General features: G+C 41.1%; 1 protein-coding gene across 3 annotated transcripts in view; it reads right to left on the bottom strand.

The window, feature by feature from the left end:
* Positions 1–261: 261 nt before the first annotated feature.
* The window catches only part of TGFB2 (transforming growth factor beta 2), an 82185-nt gene continuing 57692 nt past the window's right edge, over positions 262–24754 (bottom strand). Inside the window, exons 3-8 of one of the 3 annotated variants that reach the window (XR_006213946.1) lie at positions 9707–9839; positions 9473–9583; positions 7792–7969; positions 6436–6589; positions 2830–3078; positions 262–2387 (exon numbers count right to left, since the gene is read on the bottom strand). Coding sequence is in view for 2 of the 3 variants with exons in the window: in XM_042976218.1 (XP_042832152.1) it covers positions 2920–3078; positions 6436–6589; positions 7792–7969; positions 9473–9583; positions 9707–9839 (735 nt within the window). In the remaining variant the exon portion in view is untranslated. Of the gene's footprint in view, positions 3079–6435; positions 6590–7791; positions 7970–9472; positions 9584–9706; positions 9840–24754 lie in introns of all 3 variants that reach the window. The other 2 variants (XM_042976218.1, XM_042976219.1) reach the window with 2 other exon arrangements.

The raw sequence follows: 24754 nt of genomic DNA, 5'->3' as shown, positions 1-24754 counted from the left end.
TGGATGGAAACTAAATCTCAAACAATGACCAAATAGCAATAAACAAGAGAATAAAAAGACTGCACAGGGCTTTCTTTAGTCCTTGGTACATATGCCCTGGCTCATGGGCTATAAACCATGACATTTCTGAAGTGAATATCCTTGAGAATAAGAGCACAGTCTTAAAGATGTATGACTTTCCCAGCTTGAGATGATTCTCATTGCAGGAGAGGTGTTCTCTAGTCTCAATGATAACACCATGATAGGAAAAACACATCAACATAGAATTGAAATAATTTATTTACCACTAGAGCACCACAAAACAGACATACATCATGTTAAAATACAGCATAATCAGTCATCAAAATACAAAACAGCTAATCTTATAGTCCATTTCTTTTTAAACCATGCCAACCAGAAAACTGTACTGCTGCTTAACATATAAAAACTGCAGCCCCACCCCACCCGTATACTAACATCTTCCCCTTCCCTCCCGCATCCCTCCCTGCCCGTGGCAATATTTACTTATGGGAAGTAAAGACCTTACAGAACCCCCAAACTTAAAAAAAAAAAAAGATTCAAGAGATCTTAAAATAGAGCATTTAAAATATTATCAGTGCATTCATGAGGAAAGACAAAATAATACAAAACAAACGTCATTCTATCTGAGAGGAAAACACCTGCAGAAATAAAAGTGATTTACATAGAATTCATCGAAAATGGAAGGAAAAAAAAATCAACACACTCATTTCTGGGATTGGGTTACACCCAACACAAAGACTGTTCACCAGTAGGGCGTCCCCCCTCTTGCTTTTCCAGTTTTCAAATTTGCGAATCCAATTTGTCATTTAATTAACGGCCAGGAAAAGTCAAACATCTAGAAGTACAGGTTATCAGACAATTTCACTTGGATTCGCACCTCGCCATCCTGCCCTTTAGGTGACGCTGCAAATATTCCATTGTTTTACCTGTTAACTTTTATCTTACAGTTGAATAAGGGACAATTGGCAAACTGTCATCTCCTACAAACCCTGGCGGAAGGGTACCTTTCCTGCAACGATGTGGCAAATCATTCATTTATTAAAGCAAGGTAAATTCTCGCCTCAGATCTAGAGAAGTCTCAATCAGAGAAAAAAATCACTTTTTGATCATGGCTTGTACCTTTACAACCCTCAAAGAACACACATGAAAACCTTAACTTCCGTGAAATAAACTGAGTGACTTAGGCTGACCAGGGCGTTTTTTTTTTTTTTCTCCCTTAAAAAAGAAATCAAGAAATATGTAAATCTTTCCATTTCCCCCCTGAACACTAAAAACCTGATTAAAGGAAAAGATGTTTCCTATGAACTGTCTGATCTCTACTAACAATAGAATTCGGTGAGCATACTGTTTAAGCCAAGTTGCAGAAACCTTTCTTAACTCAGCCACAAAGATTCCGGGTTACAGTCAGATCCTTAGGCCTCTGCTAAAACTAAAATATTTCAGCTCAATTATGTATACATCTATAATATTCCCCAATTTTCCTAAAATAGAAGATTGTTAACATCTGAACTGATTAGTAAGGATGCTTAGAAGATGGAGGAAGACTACTGAACTTGAATCTGTCCTTTTTATAAAAGAAAATCTACAGGACAAGTGGACTCAGGTAGCTTATGTCATAATAATGGACAATGCACAAAGCACAGTGGAGGAAACACTATAAAACACATATTTGTAGTGCAAGTCAAACTATAGGGGCTTTACTCGAAAGTACTGGCCAGCTAAAGGAAACACACAGTTCTGAGCGATCATTAAAAATAGAGCCCCAATTTAAGTCCAATCTAAATCATAGTTGACATTATTACAGAACATTAAAAATATGGTAAAAATTTACACATTGCATGTAAAGTAGTTAACGTTTTGATTTAATAGTTTGCAAAGGAGATCTGCAGATGTGTTTCCAATTATACTGGCTTCTATACCCATCTATTATAATAATATAGGTACGGTTACATATATCTGAAACGAAGGAAAAAACCAATGGCATAGCTATACGGCAATACTTTCAGGTCTGAAGTTTGACCAGTACGTATCAAAAACATTTCAACATTTCACTGGTTTAACTAAACTGACAAAGAACCATTTACAATTAAAAAGAAAAAAAAAATCTTCCAGACTTATTCTGACTGAAAGTTCCTTTATTAACAGGCTTTTCAGTTTTGAACCTTACAAGAAGCTTCCTTAGGCAGTTGGTACATAGCATGTGTTTTCAGGGTCTTTATCTTAATGCAGGCTGGCTTGGTCATATAATAACTCGCTTGGGTTTTCATCCCGTGAATATGACCCCTTTTTTTCTGGCTCGTTTGAGTTCAAGTTCCTTAAGCCATCCATGAGTTTCTGGCAAAGTATTTGGTCTCCACTTTATACACCTGTTTTATTTTCCAAGGGCAATGAAATGTTCATTATATAGTAACACACAATAAATAACTCACCGTTAACTCTAAAGGTAAGAACGGGAAGGGTCCCTATTGCATAGCAATACAGAAAAATCAAGTGAGGCATGGGATAGGAAAAGTATGTACAGCAATTCCACTTAATGGGATTTTCCTGTTTGTTTGGTTGTTCCTTTCACATAATTAACACTAACAAATTCTTCCAGTGTTTATTTTTGTCTTAAAAAAAAAAAAGGTTTTGCTTCTTGTCTCTCTCGCTTACAGAGTAGATGAAATGTAGAATAAAGCCTTCAATTTTTTGTTTTGTTTTGTTTCAGATGCCATTTTTAACAAACACAACCACAAACTTCCAACGTGTTTGAACTAGTACCGCTTTTTTCAAAATGTTTTTAACACTGTTGAAGCAAGGCTCTCTTACGTTTTCTTGTTACAAACATTGTCATTGTTCTTGTCGTCCTCATCATCATCACCACCATGTGATTATCGTCCTGCCACTTCTCCAAGAATCTTAGCTGCATTTGCAAGACTTTACAATCATATTTGAAAGCTGTTCAATCTTGGGTGTTTTGCCGATATAGTAGAGAATGGTTAGCGGTTCTAAATCCTGGGACACACAGCAAGGAGAAGCAGATGCTTCTGGGTTTATGGTGTTATATAAGCTGAGAACCTGAAAGGACACAGGAGAAGGAAGAAAACGTAGGAAAAGACCAAAAAAAAATGGGGTGGCAGTTACTTTAAAAAGTACCATTCCATACTGTTATCTTATCAGTCACAGTACTCAGTAGACAATTTAAATTATTTTTGGTCAATTTCCTTCTCTTAACCCCCAATTATGGTCAACTTGATATGTGTTCCTAGTAATCACTGAATTCATCATTTTCCTACAGAATCCTTTTCTCATACATCGTAAACAGATGATTTTGTAGAAGCTCAGATTGCACAAAATCATTCATTCAACAGATTTTACAGTTTCCCCAATAATCCTTCACTTCGATCTCTACTTTGCTGCACATACTTACCTGGCCGTCGAAAAAGCTGATCCTCTCAGTATCTGTTCTTGCGTCCACACTTCTTTGTAACCTAGTGTATATTTCCAATTCCCACCTAGATTAGAGTTCCCTTGTGGTCAGAGATTCTCTGGACTTTGTTTTGACCTGATGGCCCTAGTAAGTCTTCTCTGGATGAAAGGAGACTCCTGCACTCGGTGAAGAAGTGAATATACGGAGAAGTAGAAGGATCACAGCTTTCATTAAAACTACCACCAAAGCTCTCGTCTACCCTTAGCCATAGAAAAAGACACCTGTCTGCAGTGTGAAACCTCTCTGTGCTGTGTCTTCTCAGGCCAATTTAGTATCACCTACATTTTCATTTAAAAGAGAAAAAGATGCAAGTCTTTTCACTTATCATTGCTTCATAAATACGATCGAGAGTTCAGCAGTTAAGAGTTAATCAAGAATGATATTAAAAGAAATCTGTATTTTTACGCATTCACTTTCTTACATTTTGCTTCGAACAACAATGATAATCAACCCTCCATTTAGATTTCACGTGGCAAATGGTAGTGCCTAAGTTGGAGGGCGGATAGCCAGCCTTAAAATGGAATGAAGAGAAAGTTCTAGAGTTGGTTCTATGCCCCTAACTCCATTTTATATCAAAGGAGTATGTGACTTTTACCAGTGGAAGTATGTAGGTTCCCCAGTGATGATAAAGAGACATTTCCAAGGATTCCATTAATGTGTTAGGCAAACAGCAAGTGACCTTTTCCTCGACATTCACGGCCATTTTTTCAGCCTAAGACAGAAGGTCTGTTCAGTGCAGCAACACTGACTACTTTATTAAACTACCTCTGGCTCCCTGGGTAACTGTCCAAACCACATATTTGTGACCATGACAGTTATTCTTCCTCTCTCCTTGAAAAACAAGCATGGTCTCAGCCTTCACACACTCCCTCTGTGTATCAGGGAGGGGAATTATGTTTCTACTTGGCAATTGGGCCTTGCCCACATTACAGCTACTGTGGCCACAGCCCAGTTGAAGCAGGCTGGCCAGAGAGCTCAGACAAAGGGACAGACATGAGCAAGCTTTCCTCACATGGCCAAGCACATGGTCAGCCTGGAGTGCCAAAATCTACAGGGGAGTTGGGAAAACAGCTGAAGGAAGGAGAGTCCTATTTGTCAATTTAAAGTCGAGCATATGTAGGCATTTATAAATAAATAGACTTCATGTTCTGCTAGCACATGATTTTTCATATGCATTAAAGAGAAATTTTATAATGCAGATGGTCTAAAATAATTGATAACCCCAAAACTCTTGAATTCAGCTGAACGCATTATGTGATCCTTCTGGCAGCAGATTCATTTTCCTACCCTGCAGTGAAGGCAATTTTTCTAATGCCTCTTTAATAAGGAGATTTACAGAGGCATAACCCCAATGTGTAGCCACATTTCAGGAATTAAACTCAGTAAGACAGAGCAAACGGAGGCCTGGTTATAAAGCCAGGAAGCCTGCCTTCCAAATGCCTTCCAAGTTTTGGTTTGTCACCAACTGTTTGATCCGGGGCAAGTAATCTACACAATCTGGACCTGGATTTCTTTAGAAAAATGAGATGTTTGGACAAGATAACTTTCCATCTCTAAAACCCTACATTATGAGGTACCAGGAAAAAACACTTGGCTTGGACAGGCATCACTACACAGAAAAAGTCTTTGCTGATCTGGGCTACTAACCCATGACATCCAATCTAGGACTTGCTCTCTGAATTAGCCTTCTACCCTCACTGAAGTAACTTGACAGAATATTTAGATTCTTGTTCACTTTGGGTTATAAAGACTTGGAGATCCTAATTTTCAAATCATTTTCACTTATTTCATCATCTTGCTCTTTACATCTATTCTTGAGTTTGGCATTGTTATTTTAAAGATCATTTTTAACATAAACATTCCTTGTTACTGATAAGAAATTGAGGCTTAGAGAAGTTAAATCACTTTTTAATCTTTATTTTTTTTTAATATAATTTATTGTCAAGTTAGCTAACATATAGTGAATACAGTGTGCTCTTGGCTTCGGGAGTAGATTCCCATGATTCATCGCTTATATACAATACCCAGTGTTCATCCCAACAAGTGCCCTCCTCAATGCCCATCACCCATTTTCCCTTTGCCCTTGCTGCCCTCCATCAACCCTCAGTTTGTTCTCCGTATTTAAGAGCCTCTTATGGTTTGCCTCCCTCTCTGTTTGTAACTATTTTTGTCCCTTCCCTTCTTCATGGTCTTCTGTTAAGTTTCTCAAGTTCCACATATGAGTGAAAACATACGCTATCTGTCTTTCTCTGACTGACTTATTTCACTTAGCATAATACCCTCCAGTTCCATCCACGTTGTTGCTGCAAATGGCAAGATTTCATTCTTTTTCATTGCCAAGTTTTATTCCATCCATTGTGTGTGTGTACACACACACACACACACACACACACACCACATCTTCTTTATTCATTCATCAGTTGATGGACATTTGGGCTCTTTCCATAATTTGGCTATATAAATGACTTTTTAATTGCCATACGCTGGTGAGTCATGATGCCATGCCATCAGCTGAGGTCCTCAAAGTTTTCTTTACTATGACAGTCCCTGATGTAGGTGATAACAGGTCCTTTTTTAGATGGGGACCTGGGTCCCTTCACATCCTAGCTGTATATGTGACACTAAGTGACATATTGATTTTTTATAGCTACCAATCACTTACAGCTGTTGAGAATATAAGATAAAAAGAAAGCAATTAAACAACACTGTCTTCGGGTTGCCTATAATCTCATCGGGGAGGCAAAACCTACTCTTCAAACTGGTCATTGTTACTTCTGATTTCACCTGCAGCCGACATTCTTCCCCATCACTCAAAAGGATTTCTCCAGCACCCATTCAAGTGTGTTGAGGAGTGGGCACCAGGCTAATTAGAATTCACTGGACATACTCTCAGCAGGTACACATTAGCAACCCAAGAACAGAAGAGACACAAGACAAATACTTACCCTACTGTGCTGAGTGTCTGAACTCCATAAATACGGGCAAGCTCCAGCACAGAAGTTGGCATTGTACCCTTTAGGTTCATGAATCCATTTCCACCCAAGATCCCTCTTGAAATCAATATAAAGTGGACGTAGGCAGCAATTATCCTGCACATTTCTGTTAGGAGAAAGAGCGGTGGAGATTTTAAAGCTGATTTCCCCCACCCCTCATTCCAAGTCAGAAAAATGACTCATTCACTCATTCAAATGGCATCCAATGGGCACATTTCATGGGCCAGGTTTGAATGGTTTTATAGTAATCTCGAACGACTTCCACGATGGAGTGTTACGATGATTTGCTGGACTACTTTCCCTTGTGAATTCTACACCCTGAGTCTTTTGGCCATACCCTTCAATGTCAAACCTTTCCCTAGAATGACTATATATACGCAGAGAGGTGGCTGGAAGAGATCAGTTTTGCCAACCAGCCTTGATTGTCCTTTCAAATATAAAATGAATCAAGTATGACAGCTATTTTCAAAGAACCACCTAAGACATTTTCCTTTGAGAATGAATCCTTCATTTTGTCTCATGTCTCTTGATCCAGGAAGGAAACAGAGATCAAAAAACGTGGAGCCTTGCTTAGTGCAACCATCGACTGTAGCGAGCAAAAAAAGCCATTTTACTCATGAACTCTTGGAGCAGTTCTCATCAGTGAGAACCCCTCACTGCCCACCCCCCCCCCCGCCCCAGCTCGCAAAATAAAAAGAGAAACTTCCTCTTATGAGGCTTGATAAGAAACCACAGGAGAACACTAGCACTCTCTCCACCATGAACTCTTATAAGAATGGGAAATAGATTTGAGTTGTCTTTAGTCCCTCATATTCTGTAGCTAACGACACAATAAATAGCATTCTGCTTCTATTTCTCTCATATCTGTTACTATGACAAAAGGTATGACCATGGGCACTCTACTGTTGGGGGTGGGGGAGGGGAGCGTTTTCCAATACAGATAGTGAGTCTTTCCAATTAAGGACCCATCACCATACCCCTCAAGTAAACTTATATTTGCTTTGGGGAGCAAAGAGCTCAATTTCTTCTTCAGCCCCCAGGTGCTTCCGAGAGATCTGGGAAACAACTTCAGGAGCTAATTTTCTGACTTCACCCTTGGTTCATTGCAAAGAGCCGATGACTACAACACAGAAAAACTGTTTTAAGCCTCTGGGAAGAATGACCTTGGGAGATATGATGGCTATACTGTACTGTATGTACCTGGCCTCAAGCAATAAGTGCAGTTTTTAGGTCAATTGGTAAGAAAGGGCAAAGGCAGTACAAGAGTTAACAGACATAATTACTTCGTCTTATTTTTATTTCCTTTACCTAAAACAATAGGCTGCATCCAAAGCACGCTTCTTCCGCCGGTTGGACTGTTGTGACTCAAGTCTGTAGGAGGGCAACAACATTAGCAGGAGGTGTGGGGTCTTTCCACTGTTTTTTTTCCTAGTGGACTTTATAGTTTTCTGATCACCACTGGTATATGTGGAGGTGCCATCAATACCTTGAAAAAATGCATTTGGGTAACAAACATTTAGCTTTACCTTCATCAAATATAACCAGCCTTTTTTTTTTTTTTTCCTCTGTATACTGTCACAAATAGCAGTGATGACCACAACAGCATCATCACCTGGCTACAGTCATTCCCCACGTAAATAGGACATAAGAAGACAATTGGAGGTGACAAGGAACACATCTAACTGCAGCTGCTCTCGTCAGGAGGCAGCTCGGTGTCCAAGTCAGGGCTTGTTGGTTATGAGGATCACTACAGAAGAGGCCTTTGACCATAGTCCAAGGGCAACCTAGGTCGTTTATTTTAGTCAACCCTCAGTTGAGGCCACGTTCAGTCCCTCAGCGACTGAAAAGAACATGCCTTGTCACCCACCAGTCCACTCTCTTCCTAAGACTACTAAACTCAGAAGATTTCTCTAATGAACATAACCCGAGACTTACATTAAATTGCAGTGAATTAGGTTCAAGTGAAACAGAAGTCACCCTTACCTAATGCTATTTTGGGAAGCGGCGAAGAAAGGGCTTTTTCATTTATTTTATGGCATCCTCAACACTTTCCTGATTCCATCTGAGATTTAGAAACTCGAGCTCCCCAAAGCATGCTCAAGAGACTGCCAGTTTAAGCATTTAATCTCCACACTCTAGAGAATCATGGCTAGGTTAGAGACTGAAATAAATCTCTAGACTTCTGGGAGTGTTTTTCCATGAGTAAGGGCCACTGCAGCCTTCTGCATGAGGATGAAGGTCTCAGGTGGTGGTGGTTGGGAAGGGAACTCAGCTCCCAGATGCGGTGGTATGGAGTCCATATAGCACTAGCCCGCAGCACACTTCCTTCTTAACGCTCATCTCCAAACTGGTTATCTAATAAGAGAAGTTGCCTCAAACCCTTGGTATCTCTTCACTCTCCTTGAACTTTGGCTAATCACTAAGAGGGAAGCAAAATAGGGGAAAACTAAAGACTTATAGTTATGTGTTTTTTAAATGATTATAAAAGTCTGATAAGGAAGCCGTTTGCTAGGAAAGGTGGAGTGTTCTGATCCGTATAAGGTTAGTTAAAGAGGCTGTGGTGTGAAGAGATTCCCTTCTGTGAAATACAGTTGTGAGCTCCCGACATTGGGTCTGGGGCATTATCAATGGATTTCCTTGAATGTCCGCTATCGTCGTCTATAATACCAGCACGGGTGGAAAGTTGGTTCGCTTAAATGAAGACCAAAGGGGTTAACGGACTAGTAGTTTGGGAAGTTGATGAATCAGCCAATTACTACTGCCCGGTCATCACCGGGCACTGAGCAACGTAAACAGGGAACCAATTCCTTTGTCCCAATCCTTTCTGCCTTTATATATCTTTATCCAACCATTTTTTTACCCACACAACTAAAACTCCCCAGGCCTCACCAAACAATCCCGATTTCACCTGCAAACTGATTTCGTCCCCCATGAGACTGTCAATATAGGCCCTTCCCTCCCCCACCTCAAATGACCAAGTTTCAGTTACCTGCAAATCTTGCTTCTAGCTCTTCACTTTTATTGGGAATGATGTAATTATTAGATGGTACAAAGGTGCAGCAGGGACAGTGTAAGCTTATTTTAAATCCCAGGTTTCTGTCTGGAAAACATGAAGTCAAGGAGGTCATTTGGATATGTGACAATACCCTTAAATCTGCAATCAACTTACAATAACTTAAGGTCACTGAACAGCTAGGGATGAACACAGAGGGTGGTTGTAAACCTTTATGGTGGAGCCATTCATGAACGGCGTCAGTTACATCGAAGGAAAGCCATTCGCCTTCTGCCCTTGTCTTCACGACTTTGCTGTCAATGTAGCGCTGGGTTGGAGACGTTAAGTCTTTGGATTTGAGAATCTGGGGAAGGAAAGGAGAGAGAAAGGAAAAAGCTCAGCTGGCATATGGACAGCATGCCTAACCCAAAACCATTAACGCTATTCCAATTCATTATCTAAACGTAGCTCCACTCTGGTATCATCCCCATGTATTGTCATTTAATAGCATAGCCGTGAGCATAAAAACATAACACCAGGCCATTTGCCATGAAAAAGAGAGCTACTAAGTCACCTGTGTGTTAGGATAAAGGTGACAGGAACCTTAAAGCCAAGTGTCTAAAAGAAAGTGACAGTAATTATTTTTACTTTGCTGATATAAGCTTTGCAAGATTTCAGCCTTAAATTCTATTCCAATAAGTTAATGGCTTTGTTGTTCTGCTTCTCCATTTTTTTTTAAATTTGGGGAGCTGGAAGGTGGGGAGGGACAGGAGGAGCGGGCCAGTTCAGAGGATCCATGCCCACACTCTGGAAGGCTCTGAATTAGAAATCTCCTTCTAATAAAGACAAAAAGGTCTCACCCTGGTTTCTAAATCCACCAACATTAATATATGTGGCATGCCTCAGCTTTTGAGGTAAATCTCTAGCTGGGATTTTTACTCTCAATGTGACTTGTTATGATTTATAAAGATATTCCATATCCCACAGACCAAGAATGAATTTGGGCAGGAGCAGTCTGGCAGTGTGTATTAAGAGCCTGAAAGCAAATCAGCCTGAACACTGAGACTTCAGAAGGATTCATTTATTTCAAATATGTAAAAAGCAACTATAGGGTTTCTATAGGAAGTGAATGTTTTATGTGGTTTTTAAAAATTCTGTCTGTCTTTAAATGATAGTGTTTTATGAACCAGTCACACCAAGATCCCAGGTCTCCTAGAGCTTTATTAAATCCCTACCCAAACCTGTATCTGGCCTTTCCTTAGTACCTGGGGTCTCAAGCCCTATTATGTGATACCTGCCCCTCCTGATATTAAGTCTAACTACTCTGTGCTCATTTCATACATGTAGGTTTAGTCTCTCCATCAAGTTCATAAGCTTCCCCATGGCCATGATCACATCTTTGATTTGATGCCATTTCAAAGCACTGCACTCAATTTAATCACTATATATTACATGACTCTCTGAATACCCAGAAGACTTATTTACTCTCCTTTAAACCTTGCAAAACAAAAATGCATACTCTTCTTGCTGATTTCAAAATGAACTTTTCTTCCCTGTGTATACATGATTTGTTTCAGGTACTTTTACAACAAACGCTTCCTAAGATATTTGGCGTTATGGTCGACTTTTTTCTGGATTAAGTACATTTAGAAAAGGAGAGACATTCACACAATTGAATTTTGGGGGGCCTTCAGTGAATTTTAGACAAAACCTACTCTACGGTCTTGCCCCTGAGGTTCAACAAACCCCCACTAACTGAAGACAATCTAGAGGCAATCATGATTCTACCACAGGCAAGAGATGTTCTTTGTGAATTAAAGGAAGCAAGTAAACATGGCTTGAGGGCTGTGCTCACTGGGTTCTGGGCTTGGCACACATGATTTCATTTCATTTAATCCTCAAAACATTCCTGTAAAGTAGATTGAGGAAACAGAGACATGGGGAGGTTAAGTAACTCATGCAGTGCCTCATGGTGAACACGTATTGAGAGAGGATTCAAAACAATCCCCTAATTTTCCTGTTTCAGTGCTGGATTTTGAAGGCCAAAGAGTTATGGGGGTCAGTTTTGAATCATGATTCATGCTTACCCCTTTCCAGGTAACAAAAAACATTCAGTGATAGAAGCAGAGATTTTTTAATAAGATTATAATAAATGTTGGTACAAGACGGAAACATAACGTGTGGAATGTACACACAGTTAATGCAGTCATAAACCTATAACTTTAAAGGTACAGCTTAAGAGCAGTCCACTTCTCTGTAAATCAAACCATGTTTTGAAAACACTCCCAGTTGGGCAAATAAGACACTACACGTCCAATTCATGATTAATGGTATGATTAATCTAACCTAGGATAACAATGATATAACAATGGTTGAGAAGTTTTCAGCATTTCCATCTGCCTCACTGCTTAAAGATTAGTAGGAAATCCAGGGGCCCTTGGGTGGCTCGGTCAGTGGGGTGTCTCACTTCGGCTCAGGTCATGCATGATCTCATGGTGTGTGGGATCTAGATCCGCATCGGATTCTCTGCTGTCAACATGGGGCCCAGTGTCTCCCCCGCTTGCACGCGTGCTCTCTCTCTCAAAAGTAAACATTAAAAAAAGATTTGAAAAAATCAGTAGCAAATCCAGAACTCATTTTTCTGATGTTAAATTTCTTCCCCTCGTCAACCTCCTATAATGATGAATTATTTCACAATGCTTTTATTGGCTTTGCTCCTAATCAGCACATTGCTTTCGTTGTTGTATTAATTACATATTTTGCATATATAAAATATATCAAATGTCTATGATATCTAGCTCTGATATAAATATATAGAGAGTCCCACTGAAGACACAGAATTTGTTTTAACCACCACATTGACCAACTCAGCAGGGAAAACACAGACTGGCAAGTCCATGAAAATTCTTCACCTAGAAAGAAGAGGTAAATTTAGATGATCTTGCTTTAAAGGCAGACCAAAACGGAGCGAGAAGATTCTGAAACTTGTTTTCTTTCTTAAATCTCGTTTTCTAGTAAGTGCTCCCTCGGCCACAAAACGCCACGAAGTTCTGACAGCAGACAACTTCATATTCTCATAGGACTGAGAGGTTCTCTATGTCTTCTCACCAGCTCAAGAACAAGCCCATTTAAACCACCCAAGAATGACAGCTAGTTAGCTGCCCACTTCGGAAACAGAGAGGTGGCTTTGGTCTTGTGGGTTTGCTGTCTCAAACTTTATGGCCAAGGAGGTCTTAAACCGACTTGTTGCAGTGTAACTCCATTCTTTCTTACCCAGTCCTCAGTGGAAACAGGAAACAGCTGCTCTCCATCACTCATAGACTATCCCTCATATTCTTGGAGACTATTATTAAGTCCCCCTCAGCATGCCTGCTCTCTCTCTCTAAGCTAAATAAACCCTGTTCCTTTAGCCCATATTTAGAGGGGCAATTTCCCAAACCTTTAATCAGGTGGGTCACTAACTAGGATGAATGATGCTATATAAAAATACTCCTCCTACAGCTTCATGGTGCTGTTTCAAAACTGGCTAGAAAACCTTCTAATCACATCTCAGAGTCTCAAATCTTAACTTGAAAGGTATCTTCTTTCTAAGAATAGGCACAGCCTCCCTATTCCCTGTTTATCTTCCACTTATCACCCACACAAAATTCAACTGGAAGGGAAGAAAATCAGCCCACTGCTTTGATCGATTAGTACTTCCTTAAATTCAAGAGTTCATACAAAAATGACTAGATCGGTCAACTCCCCACTCTATTTTAGCTTTTGCTGTCTGTCTCTCTCCTATCTCCTGACAAGTGTATTGAATGTGAACAGTCATGGGTATGCAGCTGTTGTTTTTTCTAGAGCCAAAGTCGCTTCTAAATTCCTTTATAGATATTGTATCATGACCAAGATAGTTTAGTTGAACAGTAGAAGCTTTCTTAGCTGTCCTCCACTTAGCTGGCCAGATTAACCAGGATTCTCCATTTGTTCTGTAATATATATTAGCTTATGTTGGGGTTCATTTGCTGGAAAGCTACTCTCTACTATGTTCCAAGCACTTCTGATCTTACCCCTTGAGTCGTATGCTTAGCAAGTATCAATTGTACATGTTTCTAAACTTGTTTATGATAGCTGGACTTGATATTATAATTTTACAGGTGAATTAAATGGCCTAGAAATGATGAAATACAGGACCAAAAGTGAAGAGAGCTGTTGCTTCTGTGAAAACCAAGTTGAATGCTTTGGAAAGTCTTCATACATACAAGTTGCTTTAAAATAGTTTTTTGGGGGGTGCCTGGGTGGCTCAGTCGGCTGGGTGGCTGACTTTGGCTCAGGTCATGATCTCGCAGTCCGTGAGTTCTAGCCCCATGTCGGGCTCTGTGCTGACAGCTCAGAGCCTGGAGCCTGCTTCGGATTCTGTGTCTCCCTCTCTCTGACCCTCCCCTGTTCATGCTCTGTCTCTCCCTGTCTCAAAAATAAATAAACGTTAAAAAAAAAAAAGTTTTTTTTTAACAGTTTGGTGGTTCCTCAAAAAGGTAAACATAGAATTATCATTTGATTCAGTGATTCCACTCCTAGTATATACCCCAAAGAACTGAAAGCAGGGACTCAAACAGATACTTGTACCCCAATGTTCATAGCAATGTTACTCATAATAGCTGAAAGATGAAAACAACCCAAAGTGTTCATCAATAGATATACAAACAATCTAAATAAAATGTAGTATATACACATAACAGAATATTATTCAGCCATAAAAATGAATGAAATTCTGACACATATTACAACATGGATGAATCTTGAAAACATCATGCTAAGGAAGCCTGGGAGGCTCAGTCGGTTAAGCGTCTGACCTTGATTTTGGCTCAGGTCATGATCTCACGGTTCATGAGATCGAGCCCCATGACTGGCTCTGCGCTGGCAGCGTGGAGCCTGCTTGGGATTTTCTCTCTCCCTCACACATGCTCTCTGTCTTTCAAAATAAACATAAAAAAACAAAAAACAAACAAACAAAAAACCATTATGCTAAGTGAAATAAGCCAGACACAAAAGGACAAATATTACATGATTTCATTTACATAAGGCAGCTAGAATAGGCAAATTCATAGATATAGAAAGTGGAATAGAAGTTACCAGAAATGGAGGGTAGGTAAACAGGGAGTTATCATTTAATGGGTACAGAGTTTCTGTTTGGGATAATGGAAAATTTCTGGAAATATTCAGTAGTAATGGCTGTATGACGCTGTGAATGCACTCAATGCCACTGAATCAGGTACTTAAAAAATGGTTACAAGGTAAATTTTATGTATATTTTACCACAACAAATTTTTCTTCTGATTTTAGATGTCAGAGAGACAGCTATTGAAGAAATAACAATAGGAATAATCTGATAAAAACCTAGAAGGATCCTGCACACCCGTCGCTCAGCAAATTGGCCTGAAACTTCTTTCTTATTCAAAGAAACGAAAAACCCCAAATTGTAAATGATGCCTAATGGATGTTGTTCACGAAAAAAATACAACATGGGTTGGCAATAGGCAGAGTCAGAGTCCAAGAAAAGCCCTTGGCCTTTTATAAAAAACACATATATATGGTTTAAGTTAAAATACTCATCCCCCACACTCACTCACTCCTGTTTCTATAATCCGCCCGCCCCTTTGACTTTTTTCAAGTAACAGACCAACAACTGTTTCTGACCGAATTAGAAAAGACAGCTTCTAATACACTGACAATGAGATTTAGCTGTCTCTCACTTAGCTACCACCCACAGCGGTATGAATGTTACCTTCATTACATTATGGATATACACACATTATCTATAATACGTGCAAAATACCCACATACTGCCTTTGGCAAGGCAGTGAATTACAAGACTCCCTACACAAAAGGATCCATTCATCTCTCTGCCACTGGAAAGCAGCCAATCAAGAGTGGATGGAGGCAAAAGTCACTGATGTTACCCAATCTTTTGGGGGGAAAAGAAAGAAGAAAGAAAGAAAGAAAGAAAGAAAGAAAGAAAGAAAGAAAGAAAGAAAGGACTAGATACAAATTACAGCCAGAGGAAAGCTTAGTCTTAAAGGTATAATGTTGTAAATCAACTCAGGATTTGGCTTAGACACCAAGGGCGATACCCATTCCTCTCCTAGGAGAGGCTGCAAAGAGGTATAGAAAGCATTAGGTATTTTATTTTACTTTGCATATGCAAACATCAACGGACCCACAGGAAAACCAGGGGGCCAATTCAACCACACTTCTAATGGAAAGAGAAATGTAACAATAGGGCTGTAGAGAAAAACGGGATCCTGGTTAACCAGTTGTTGTTTTTAAAGGCATTTAATGTTTTTATTGTACTTAACATTTAAGTGTATTTAAATGTTTGCGGTTACTTGCACAAAGTGATTAGCAGATGCTGAATTAAGCGTTTACTCCATTGGCCACATTCTCTCAGATCTGCCTGACCTCACATTCTCTAACTTTACTGGCATGAAGCGTCCGTGTTAGAAAGGCACTTGGGGGCCATGTGTTCCAACCCATACGATTCATTCTCTAACATTTTGGTCTCTGTCTGAAGACTACTCATGAAAGTAGCCTCACTACTTCTTGAGAAAGGCCATCTTGCTTCTGAGCAATTTGTATGCTGTAATTTTCCTTATCTGGGATTTTCAATATCGGAGCGCCTAGGGGGCTCAGTTGGCTGAGTGTCCGACTTCGGCTCAGATGATAATCCCGTTAGTGAGTTCGAGTCCCACGTCGGGCTCTCTGCTGTCAGCGCAGAGCCCTCTTTGGATCCTCTGTTGCCCTCTCTTTGCCCCTCCCTCTCTCTCTCTCAAAAATAAATAAACATTAAAACATTTTTTTAAAATAAAATCTCCTTGGGGCGCCTGGGTGGCTCAGTCGGTTAAGCCTCTGACTTTGGCTCAGGTCATGATCTCAAGGTCCATGAATTCGAGCCCCGCGTCGGGCTCTGTGCTGACTAAAATAAAATCTCCATCAACTAGCCTTCCCTAATGACAGTACCACCGCTCCACATTCATACGATCACTTGCATTTATTCAAACATTTGCACGTTTTCATGTTTTTTAGTCTTCCAAAGAACCCTGTGAGGTGGACGTGATTATCTACAGTCTTTATTATCTACAGTCTTCAGCTAATGGAAAGAGGCTGAAGTACTTACTTGGGTTACCAACGCCCTGTAGGGTAAGTCTGGACTGACATCTTGCCCTCTGAATTCCAGCGGAAAGGGCTCCCCCATGTTGGATTTTGCTCTCCGGAACAGATGTAAAATGCTTTTTCCATGTCAGGCACCAGCCATAAGAGGTGGCTTCTCTCCACTGCTTCCTTCAGGACAAGGTTTGAGGTCCCTCACCATCTTTGTCAAGCCCCTTTTCAATACTCTATAATAATTTCCTCAACACACTCAGGTGCAATCTAGCAGAATGTGGAGAATATTACAGAATGTGCCCCGTGTGAAAGAGAGGGGCTCTTCCCCTCCTTGTTTCTGGTCGCTATTTTTGAGGCAAACTATTTACCTTTGTCAGCAACCACACCACACCATTGAGTCAGAGTAAACGTTGTATAAAATAAAACTTTTGTCCTGACACAAACTGTTAGGTCAGATTTTCTACCCCAAATCCTTTCTGGAATGACATGGAATAAAGAGAAAGAAATGAAGGAAGGCAAAGAGGGAAAGGAAAGTTGGTTTATCTAGGCCCATGGTTCTCTAACTTCAGCCTGCATTGGAAACACCTGGAGGGCTTATTCAAACACAGATTGTGGAGCCCCACCCCCCAGGTTCTGATCTAATAGGAATTTGCCTTTCTAACATATTCCTAGGTGATGCCCAGGCTGCTGGTCCACTCTGAGAACCACTGCCCAAGTCTATGCTTATGCAGTTCATTCTGGCAGTTGGTTAAGTGCAAATTACACATTATCTCTGTTAATTTGGAACTTATTGGATTCTGGCCTTTTGGGATCTCTCTGAATTTTGTTTGTTACTCAACGTATATGCTATTCTTTGTGGCCACATAGCATCAGCAACTGTGTACTTCATCAAGGTGATGAGAACAATGTTAAGTTACCTAGAGCCAAAACCATACCCTGTTGCTGGGTCCTTGGGTCCTTCTTTCCTGGTGGGCCCTGTTTCTTTGATCAACATCCTGTGGTTATGTTGCAATGTGGCAGCAAAAAAAAGGAGAACTTCACTCGTGTAAGGTGTGAGGCCCAATTTAGGCCAGGAGTCTTGCCCATCTTTGCCAACTAATAACCAGTCCTGTGGTCCCTTAAGTTTCTTTGAAGAACCCACGGGGTTTGCCAAGTGCCTTTGGAAATCATTAATGCAGTGAAAAGTTTCATAGGCTTTGAAGTCAGGCAAACATAAACTATCACTTACTGGATCTGTGATTTTCTTATTTATGAAATGGGTTAATAAGACACCACCTTCTATGTTTGTTAAGAGAATTAAATAACACACAAGCAGAGAAAGCACCTATCACATTGCTGGTATTCAGTAAATGGGAATTATCATGATAATTATGTTCCTTATCTGGTCAAAATCTTCCAGAGGCTTCTACTATCTAATGAATAAGCTTCAGATTCCATAGGTCAGTATTTCAGACACAACTTGTCACCAATCCGTCATCCTAGACTCACCTCTCATCCCTAGAAACCAAATCTAAACAGTATCCCTAAAATATATATTCCACATCTCAACTCTGCATTTAGACCGGTATCCCTCAGGACACCTTCCCCACTCCTCCCATTTTTACTTAAAAACAAAAACAAACAAAACAATAATGAAAACCTTCCTATTCTTCAGCCTAGCTTTTCAATGAAATGGTTACTTTCACTCTGAAGTCAGTTTTCTTATCCTAGGCCCCCAGCAATTACTGGGGGTGCTGAATAGTCAGCCCTTTGCCCACAGTGGCCTCGAGGGTAATGCTGCATGAGTGTAAGTATCCATTTTTTTCAACGGGGTAGTAAGCTACTAAAAGAGAGAGGGAAGCATGCACTTATTTATATCTCCATAATCCTTGCATTCCAGTTGGTTGACACTGGAGGCTTCAAGAATAATATTCACTGGGACGCCTGGGTGGTTCAGTTGGTTAAGAATCCAACTTCAGCTCAGGTCGTGATTTCACGGTTCGTGAGTTCGAGCCTCATGTCGGGCTCTCTGCTGACAGCTCAGAGCTTGGAGTCTGCTTCAGATTCTGTGTTTCCCTCTCTCTGCCTCTCCCCCACTCATGTTTCTTTCTCTCTGTCTGTCTCTCTCTCAAAAATAAACATTTAAAAAATTAAAAAAAAAAGAATACATGTTCACTGATTTAATTTTGGAGATTCGACTCTCTGGATCAAAATCTTGCTAATACCAGCATTTACTCTCATGCAAAGAGACACTCAGCACACTGATGAAAGTGTTTCTTGGCTTATCCACAGGAGGAACAACAGATTCTCCAACATACCATTTACATTGACTGTGGAGGAACCTTTTGCCCACATGACAAAAGCCAAAAGCCAAACCAACCTACATATTCTAAAATATTTAATACAATCAGTTAATTTGTTTAGTTATTCATCCATTTGTTGAAAAATTGCTGGGCCATCTTATATGTGCCCGAGTCCTCATTTATTCATTTGTTCCCATTTATTTTAGAGCTCACTCCCTCCAGTTTAGTTCAACAGATATTAAGCACTTGCTGTGAGCAAGGCATCGCCCTTCTGTCCAGGACAATAAGATGGTCCCTGTTCTTAACAGTCCACATGCTAGTAAGGGAATGCAGACCTCTCGAGAAAAATTTAAAGCGATGTGTTCATGGGGCAGAGTGAGGTCACCGAAGCAGGGCACTTCCTGGAGCAAGGAGATAGCTATCAACGAGGTAAAAAGGTTAACTACTAACATCTGAAAGGCTGGCAAGAATCCTGGGCACTGTGAGAACGCAGTCCAGGCCACAGAGATGTGCTGGCTCATTACAAAAGAGAATAAATAAATGTGTTTTCCTTTCTCTGCAGGACTCCTTCATCCATCCTAAGCACTATAAGCTTGAACTTAGGGAGAGTTTGCTCGGTAGGCATGTTAGACTGCCAGGGCTGCCTTAACAGAGAGGCTTGAACAAGCAGAAATTCACTCTACCACGGTTCTGGGAGCAAGAAGCCAGAAATCAAGATATTGACTGGGCCATGCTTCCTGGGAAGCCTCCAGGAAGCCTTCCTTACCTCTCCCAGCATCTGGTGTCTTGCCAGCAATCGTTGGCATTCATTGCTTTGAAGCTACCTAACTTCAACCTCCGCCTTTGTCTTCACATGGCATTGTCCCTGCGTGTCTGTCTTTACACAGTCATCTCTTATAAGGACGCTGATCACACAGAATTAGGGGTTTACCCCCTACTGCAGTAGGGCCTCATTTTGACTTAACTGATTGCATCTACAATGACTCTATTTCCAAATGAGGTCACATTCTGGGGTCCTGGGGGGTTAGGACTTCAACATATCTTTGTTGAGGGGACATAACTCAAACAGTAGGTGTTCACAGGTTATCCTGGGTTGCGTATGTTCTAAACGCTGTATGAAGTCCTTCAGAGCAAAGGACATTCTGGCTCGTATTCCGCGGAGTCTTTTCCACTGAATTTGCACAGTCCCTTCTTGGTAAATTCCGATCGACTCATTAGAAAGACGCACACAATCAAGTGACAAATAAGCCCTTGGACAATCAGTCTTTGAGAGTGATAGAAACGACTTCTTGGAATTTGGGGGTGCCAGGTGAGCATCCGACTTCATCTGTGAGTTCAAGCCCCACATGGGGCTCATTGCTGTCAAGGCAAAGCCCTCTTCAGATCCTCTGTCTCCCTGTCTCTCTCGGTCCCTCTTCCGCTGTCTCTCTCTCTCTCTCTCTCTCTCTCTCTCTCTCAAAAATAAGATAAAAACATTAAAAAAATAAACTACTTCTTGGAATGTTATGTACACACATCACAAAGATTATGTATGTGTGTGTGTGTGTGTGTATGTACATCTCAAGGACAGAAAGAATCATCACTGTAAGCAATTTTATACTGCATTTTTACCCTTCTATTTAATACATCTCTTCGTGGAATGAATATAAGGGAGAAAAGGCAAGAAAGAGCATCTGCAAGGAAGAGAAAGCAGGGCCTTACAAAAGAATCAGAGGTGGGTGCAATGGCTTTTCTTCCGCAGACACAAATGTAGCTCTCTGTTCCTGCCACACCGTAGCCCCCCGTAACAATGCTGGGTCGCTCTGGGGGTGCTTGAGAAACTGACTGCTGCTTATCCTTCAGGAGTGGCTGAGCAGACCCGATACTTATCTTGCTGTTGCCACGGCCCTGTCTTGTAGTTGCCATGGCTCCTTTGAAATTGCATCCCTCTAAGGCTGTATACCTCACAAGAGCTTCGAGAGAGTCTGCACAGTAGACTCCCAGGGAGTACGTATCGGCTTCAAAAGAAAGACACACATAAAAATACAGTCTCTCTGGAGCTCAGATATCTTCATTATTATGTCACTACCTTAAGTCTTTCTCCTTATAGTGCAGAGTTCCTGTATTACGTATGCTCATGTGCAATTATGATAAAGAGTGGCACATATAGATCATTAGTGGTCTTTATGGAAAGGTCACCAGATATGTCTTCAAGCTACACACACACACACACACACACACACACACACAGAGGAAAGCCTTTCCTCTATGATGAAAACACCTTATAATTCTCTATTGTTTCCTTCACTTTTTTAAATTGCTCTACAGATGGGCCTTTGTACTGACTGCACATATGCATAAACAAGTAAATTCATTTCCACAGGTCTGAGGGATGAAGGAGTCCTTTGTGTGAACAGAAAGTCTCTCAGATGTCACAGCTCAATAGCATTCATAAGACCGTCATATATAAATCACACAGCAGAGAAACACATTCAACTGCACACAAGTCACATCAGTATAGGCAAGGAAAGAGATATGGGCAGGACAACCTTCAGTGAAAGCATTTGAAAGGAAACTATGTCAAGACATGGAGTCATGTCAGCCCTTGTGGCTGGACCACACAGCCTAGTGCTATGGAGTTTGATAATTCCAGTTGTTTCCTGCTGTGAGGGGAAGGAGTGTCCCCAAGAAGACTGCAAGCTCTCTGGGGCCACATCTTCTGATTTTCTTGACTGATCTCCCTTTCCAATTCCACTCTGACTTAATACCAACATACACATACTTGAAAACCACACTTCCAACACCCTTTCCTACTTCCTGGCTACCAATAACACATCTGGCCTACATTATAATTTAAGTCCCTTCTTATATTCAGCTGAGAACTTTAATTTAGGGGGTGTGATTATAGAGCAATGAGTCAAAAAAATAAAGTAATGAGCCTGGTTTTTCTGCAAACAGGGAGAGTTTATGGGTTACCTAAGAATATCAGTCTAATTAATCTCTTATGTAATTTTTTTTTTACCTCCATGGTTATTATCCACTTAACCAGCATTAGCTCTGAATATATAGCAAAAAATGAGTAGATAAGTGCTTCTTTCTTTATCAATAGTTAGATACCTTTCAAACAAATGTAGCAGAATTTCCAAATCCAAATAAAATGTTTCTCAAAAGAGTCCCCTTGGGATACGACACACTTATCTCACAACATTTCCTCGTACTTGAATCTTAGTTTGAAATGTTTCTTAAATTCATTGGAAAATGTTTGTTGAGCACCCACTACGCACCAGGCACTGTGTTCGGGAATTTGTCCCTCAGGGTGGAGATGAGACCAGAAACGAGATACAGACAGAGCAGAAGATCAAGCACAGCTAAATGAGAAGGGAGGGAGCAGGGTGCAGCGGAGGGCGGAAGTAGGAAGTATTGGGAAGAGGGGCCCTGAGATGCTCGGGTGACCACGAAGGCCTCTCTAAGTGGGTGACATCCAAGGAAGCACCTAAGTGAATAAGAGAGCAGGAAGAAGTGTGTGGGAGGAGAGCACAGCGGCCATAGGCTTTAGGAGGGAGTGGCTCAGGTGTTTGAGGCACAGCAAGGAGGCCAGTATGGGGGCGGCGCCTGAGTGAGGGAAGTCAGGCTGGGACAGGTCCAGACACAGAAGGGACTTTGGCTCCTAGGCCAAGTGAGGTGAGAAGCCATTGCAGGACTTTGAACACGGGATTTAGATCTGACCAACATCCTAACAGGAATCACTCATAACTGCTGTGCTAAACACAAGCTCTAAGGGGGCCGGGGGTGGGAGTCGTGGGGAGTGGGGAACGGCCAGACCAGCCAGAAGGCCATTATAGAAGTTAAGAGACGAAAACTGCTTAGACAGGCTAAGTAGCAGCAGGCATGGTCTGAGAAGCAGCTGGATTTCAGATCTACCTTTTGAAAAGTGTTATCATGTAGGAAAATTCATTGCTTTCTCTCCTCCTCTTTAGCAGAACTTTGGCAGTTTTCAAAAATTAACACTACCTTTCTCGGAAGTTTGGATTTGTTTCCATTGAAGGAATTCCCAGTTATGTAGCTGTAGGCTCTGAGCACAGCCCTAGAACAGCAGTTCCAAAACCAATTCTGAAAACTTGCTATCAAGAAATAAACATCTGTCCTCCTTTGGGACAGTCTTCACTCCAGTGGAGGTTGTAGAAAAGTTGGCATACATTAACAATATTTTTAAAAACTGGAGCCTTATTAAAATCAATCCAGGAAGTATATATCATGCCTGTTCGTATGGCGGTGAAGCAGGAAGAGGTAATAAAGACGCCCGCCCCGGGGTCAGCCACTCCATAATCATTCTTCGAAAAAGCTTTCTTCAGAAGAAAAGCAAGACACATCATGGCCCCAGCCCGCCATTGGTGCCCTTAGAGCTTCGATACAGCAAACACGCGGGGCACTGCAACCATGCCTTCTCCCCACAACCCTGCACTGCCCCAGTGATAACAGGAAATAGGTCAGGGGAGACCTCGTCCAACCAGAGATGACTGACAAAATCACAAGCCATCTCTAGGGGAAATACAACCCATGTTCTGGATGACACGCAATAACGCGTCCCTCACACATCCAACGTGCCGGGCACTTTCCATGGATCCTCCTCGTGGTAACTCATTAGACAAGCACCAGTATCTTCATTTTATGATGGAAAACAGGCTCAGAAACACGAGTAATTGGTAAGAGCAAAAAGCTAATAACCAGAGGTGGAAGATGAACCCGGGGCCCACCGGCTGCAAAGACTCTCTTCTCTCCCGTGTGGAGCTGCGCATCGGGGAACTGAATGAGACCTCCATGAGCAGAACGAGTTGGAAATAGTATTTCAGGAGGCTCTGAAGCAAACTCCTGGGACAGCCATTGAGAACCTGACCCTGGGCTGAATTTCCATTTTTAAGAGATTCTGAGCAGATCATACATTTAAGAGACTGTTTCTTGTAAAATTTCAAACTCAGTGCTTTGGAAACGATAGGAATAATAATGATAGCAGCCACGGAGTAGACCTGCCTTGTGCTAGGGGTTTCCATGCGTTCTCTTTTTGCTTTCCAAAGTCCCGGCCAAGTAGGTGTTTTTACCCACATTTTCCTGATGGGGAAATCGTCTCATTGACGTGAACCCACACTGGCCCAAGTCCAGAGCCCTCAGTGTTCCTACTTGTATGGTAAAGTGGTCCAGAGCATGGCCTCTGGGGCCAGTCTGCCTGGATTCAAACACGGTCTCTGCATGGCCTGGGCAAGTTATTTAACTTCTCTGTGCCTCAGTTTCCTCATTTATAAGGCAAAGATAAGAACCCACCTCATAGAGTTATTATAAGGATTAAACGACTCTATTTAAAGCACTTAAAAAAGTGCCTAGCATACAGTAAGCCTGTGTTAGTGATGATTATCATTACTGTTACCGAGTTCTATTACACAAAGCAAACATGGAATTATTAATTACTATTGCATGATTATCAACATTTCTTTGAATACAGTGGGGAACGACTACTATTCACATCACTTTTGGGGTCCTGTCTGCTCACAAGGTTAACAGACATTTGGTAATTTCATAACAATGTAAATGATAACGATCCGATTTTCTGACGAGGCAAGCATGTCATTCGATCAGTCTGAAAAAACCTGAGATATTAACAGCCTTGTGCAAACAAAGTATTGATTATACATACCTCATGGCTTTTTTAAGTGGGTTACTTTACTGTATGTGTCTCCAATGTGGCACCAAAGTTAGGATCAGCATTAAGAGGACCATATGCTGTAAAATTCTGTACAACAGGAGCAAAGTACAACTTTTTTTCTTTTTTTTTTTGGTAGCACTTTTTGCAAGTCTAATTGAACAGTGAGTTTTTTTGGCTGAC

The sequence above is a fragment of the Panthera tigris genome, chromosome F3 (genome assembly GCF_018350195.1).
Source record: "Panthera tigris isolate Pti1 chromosome F3, P.tigris_Pti1_mat1.1, whole genome shotgun sequence".
Classification (NCBI taxonomy): domain Eukaryota; kingdom Metazoa; phylum Chordata; class Mammalia; order Carnivora; family Felidae; genus Panthera; species Panthera tigris.
Note: the sequence above shows the minus strand (reverse complement) of the source record. Positions and strands in the feature narration are given on the sequence as shown.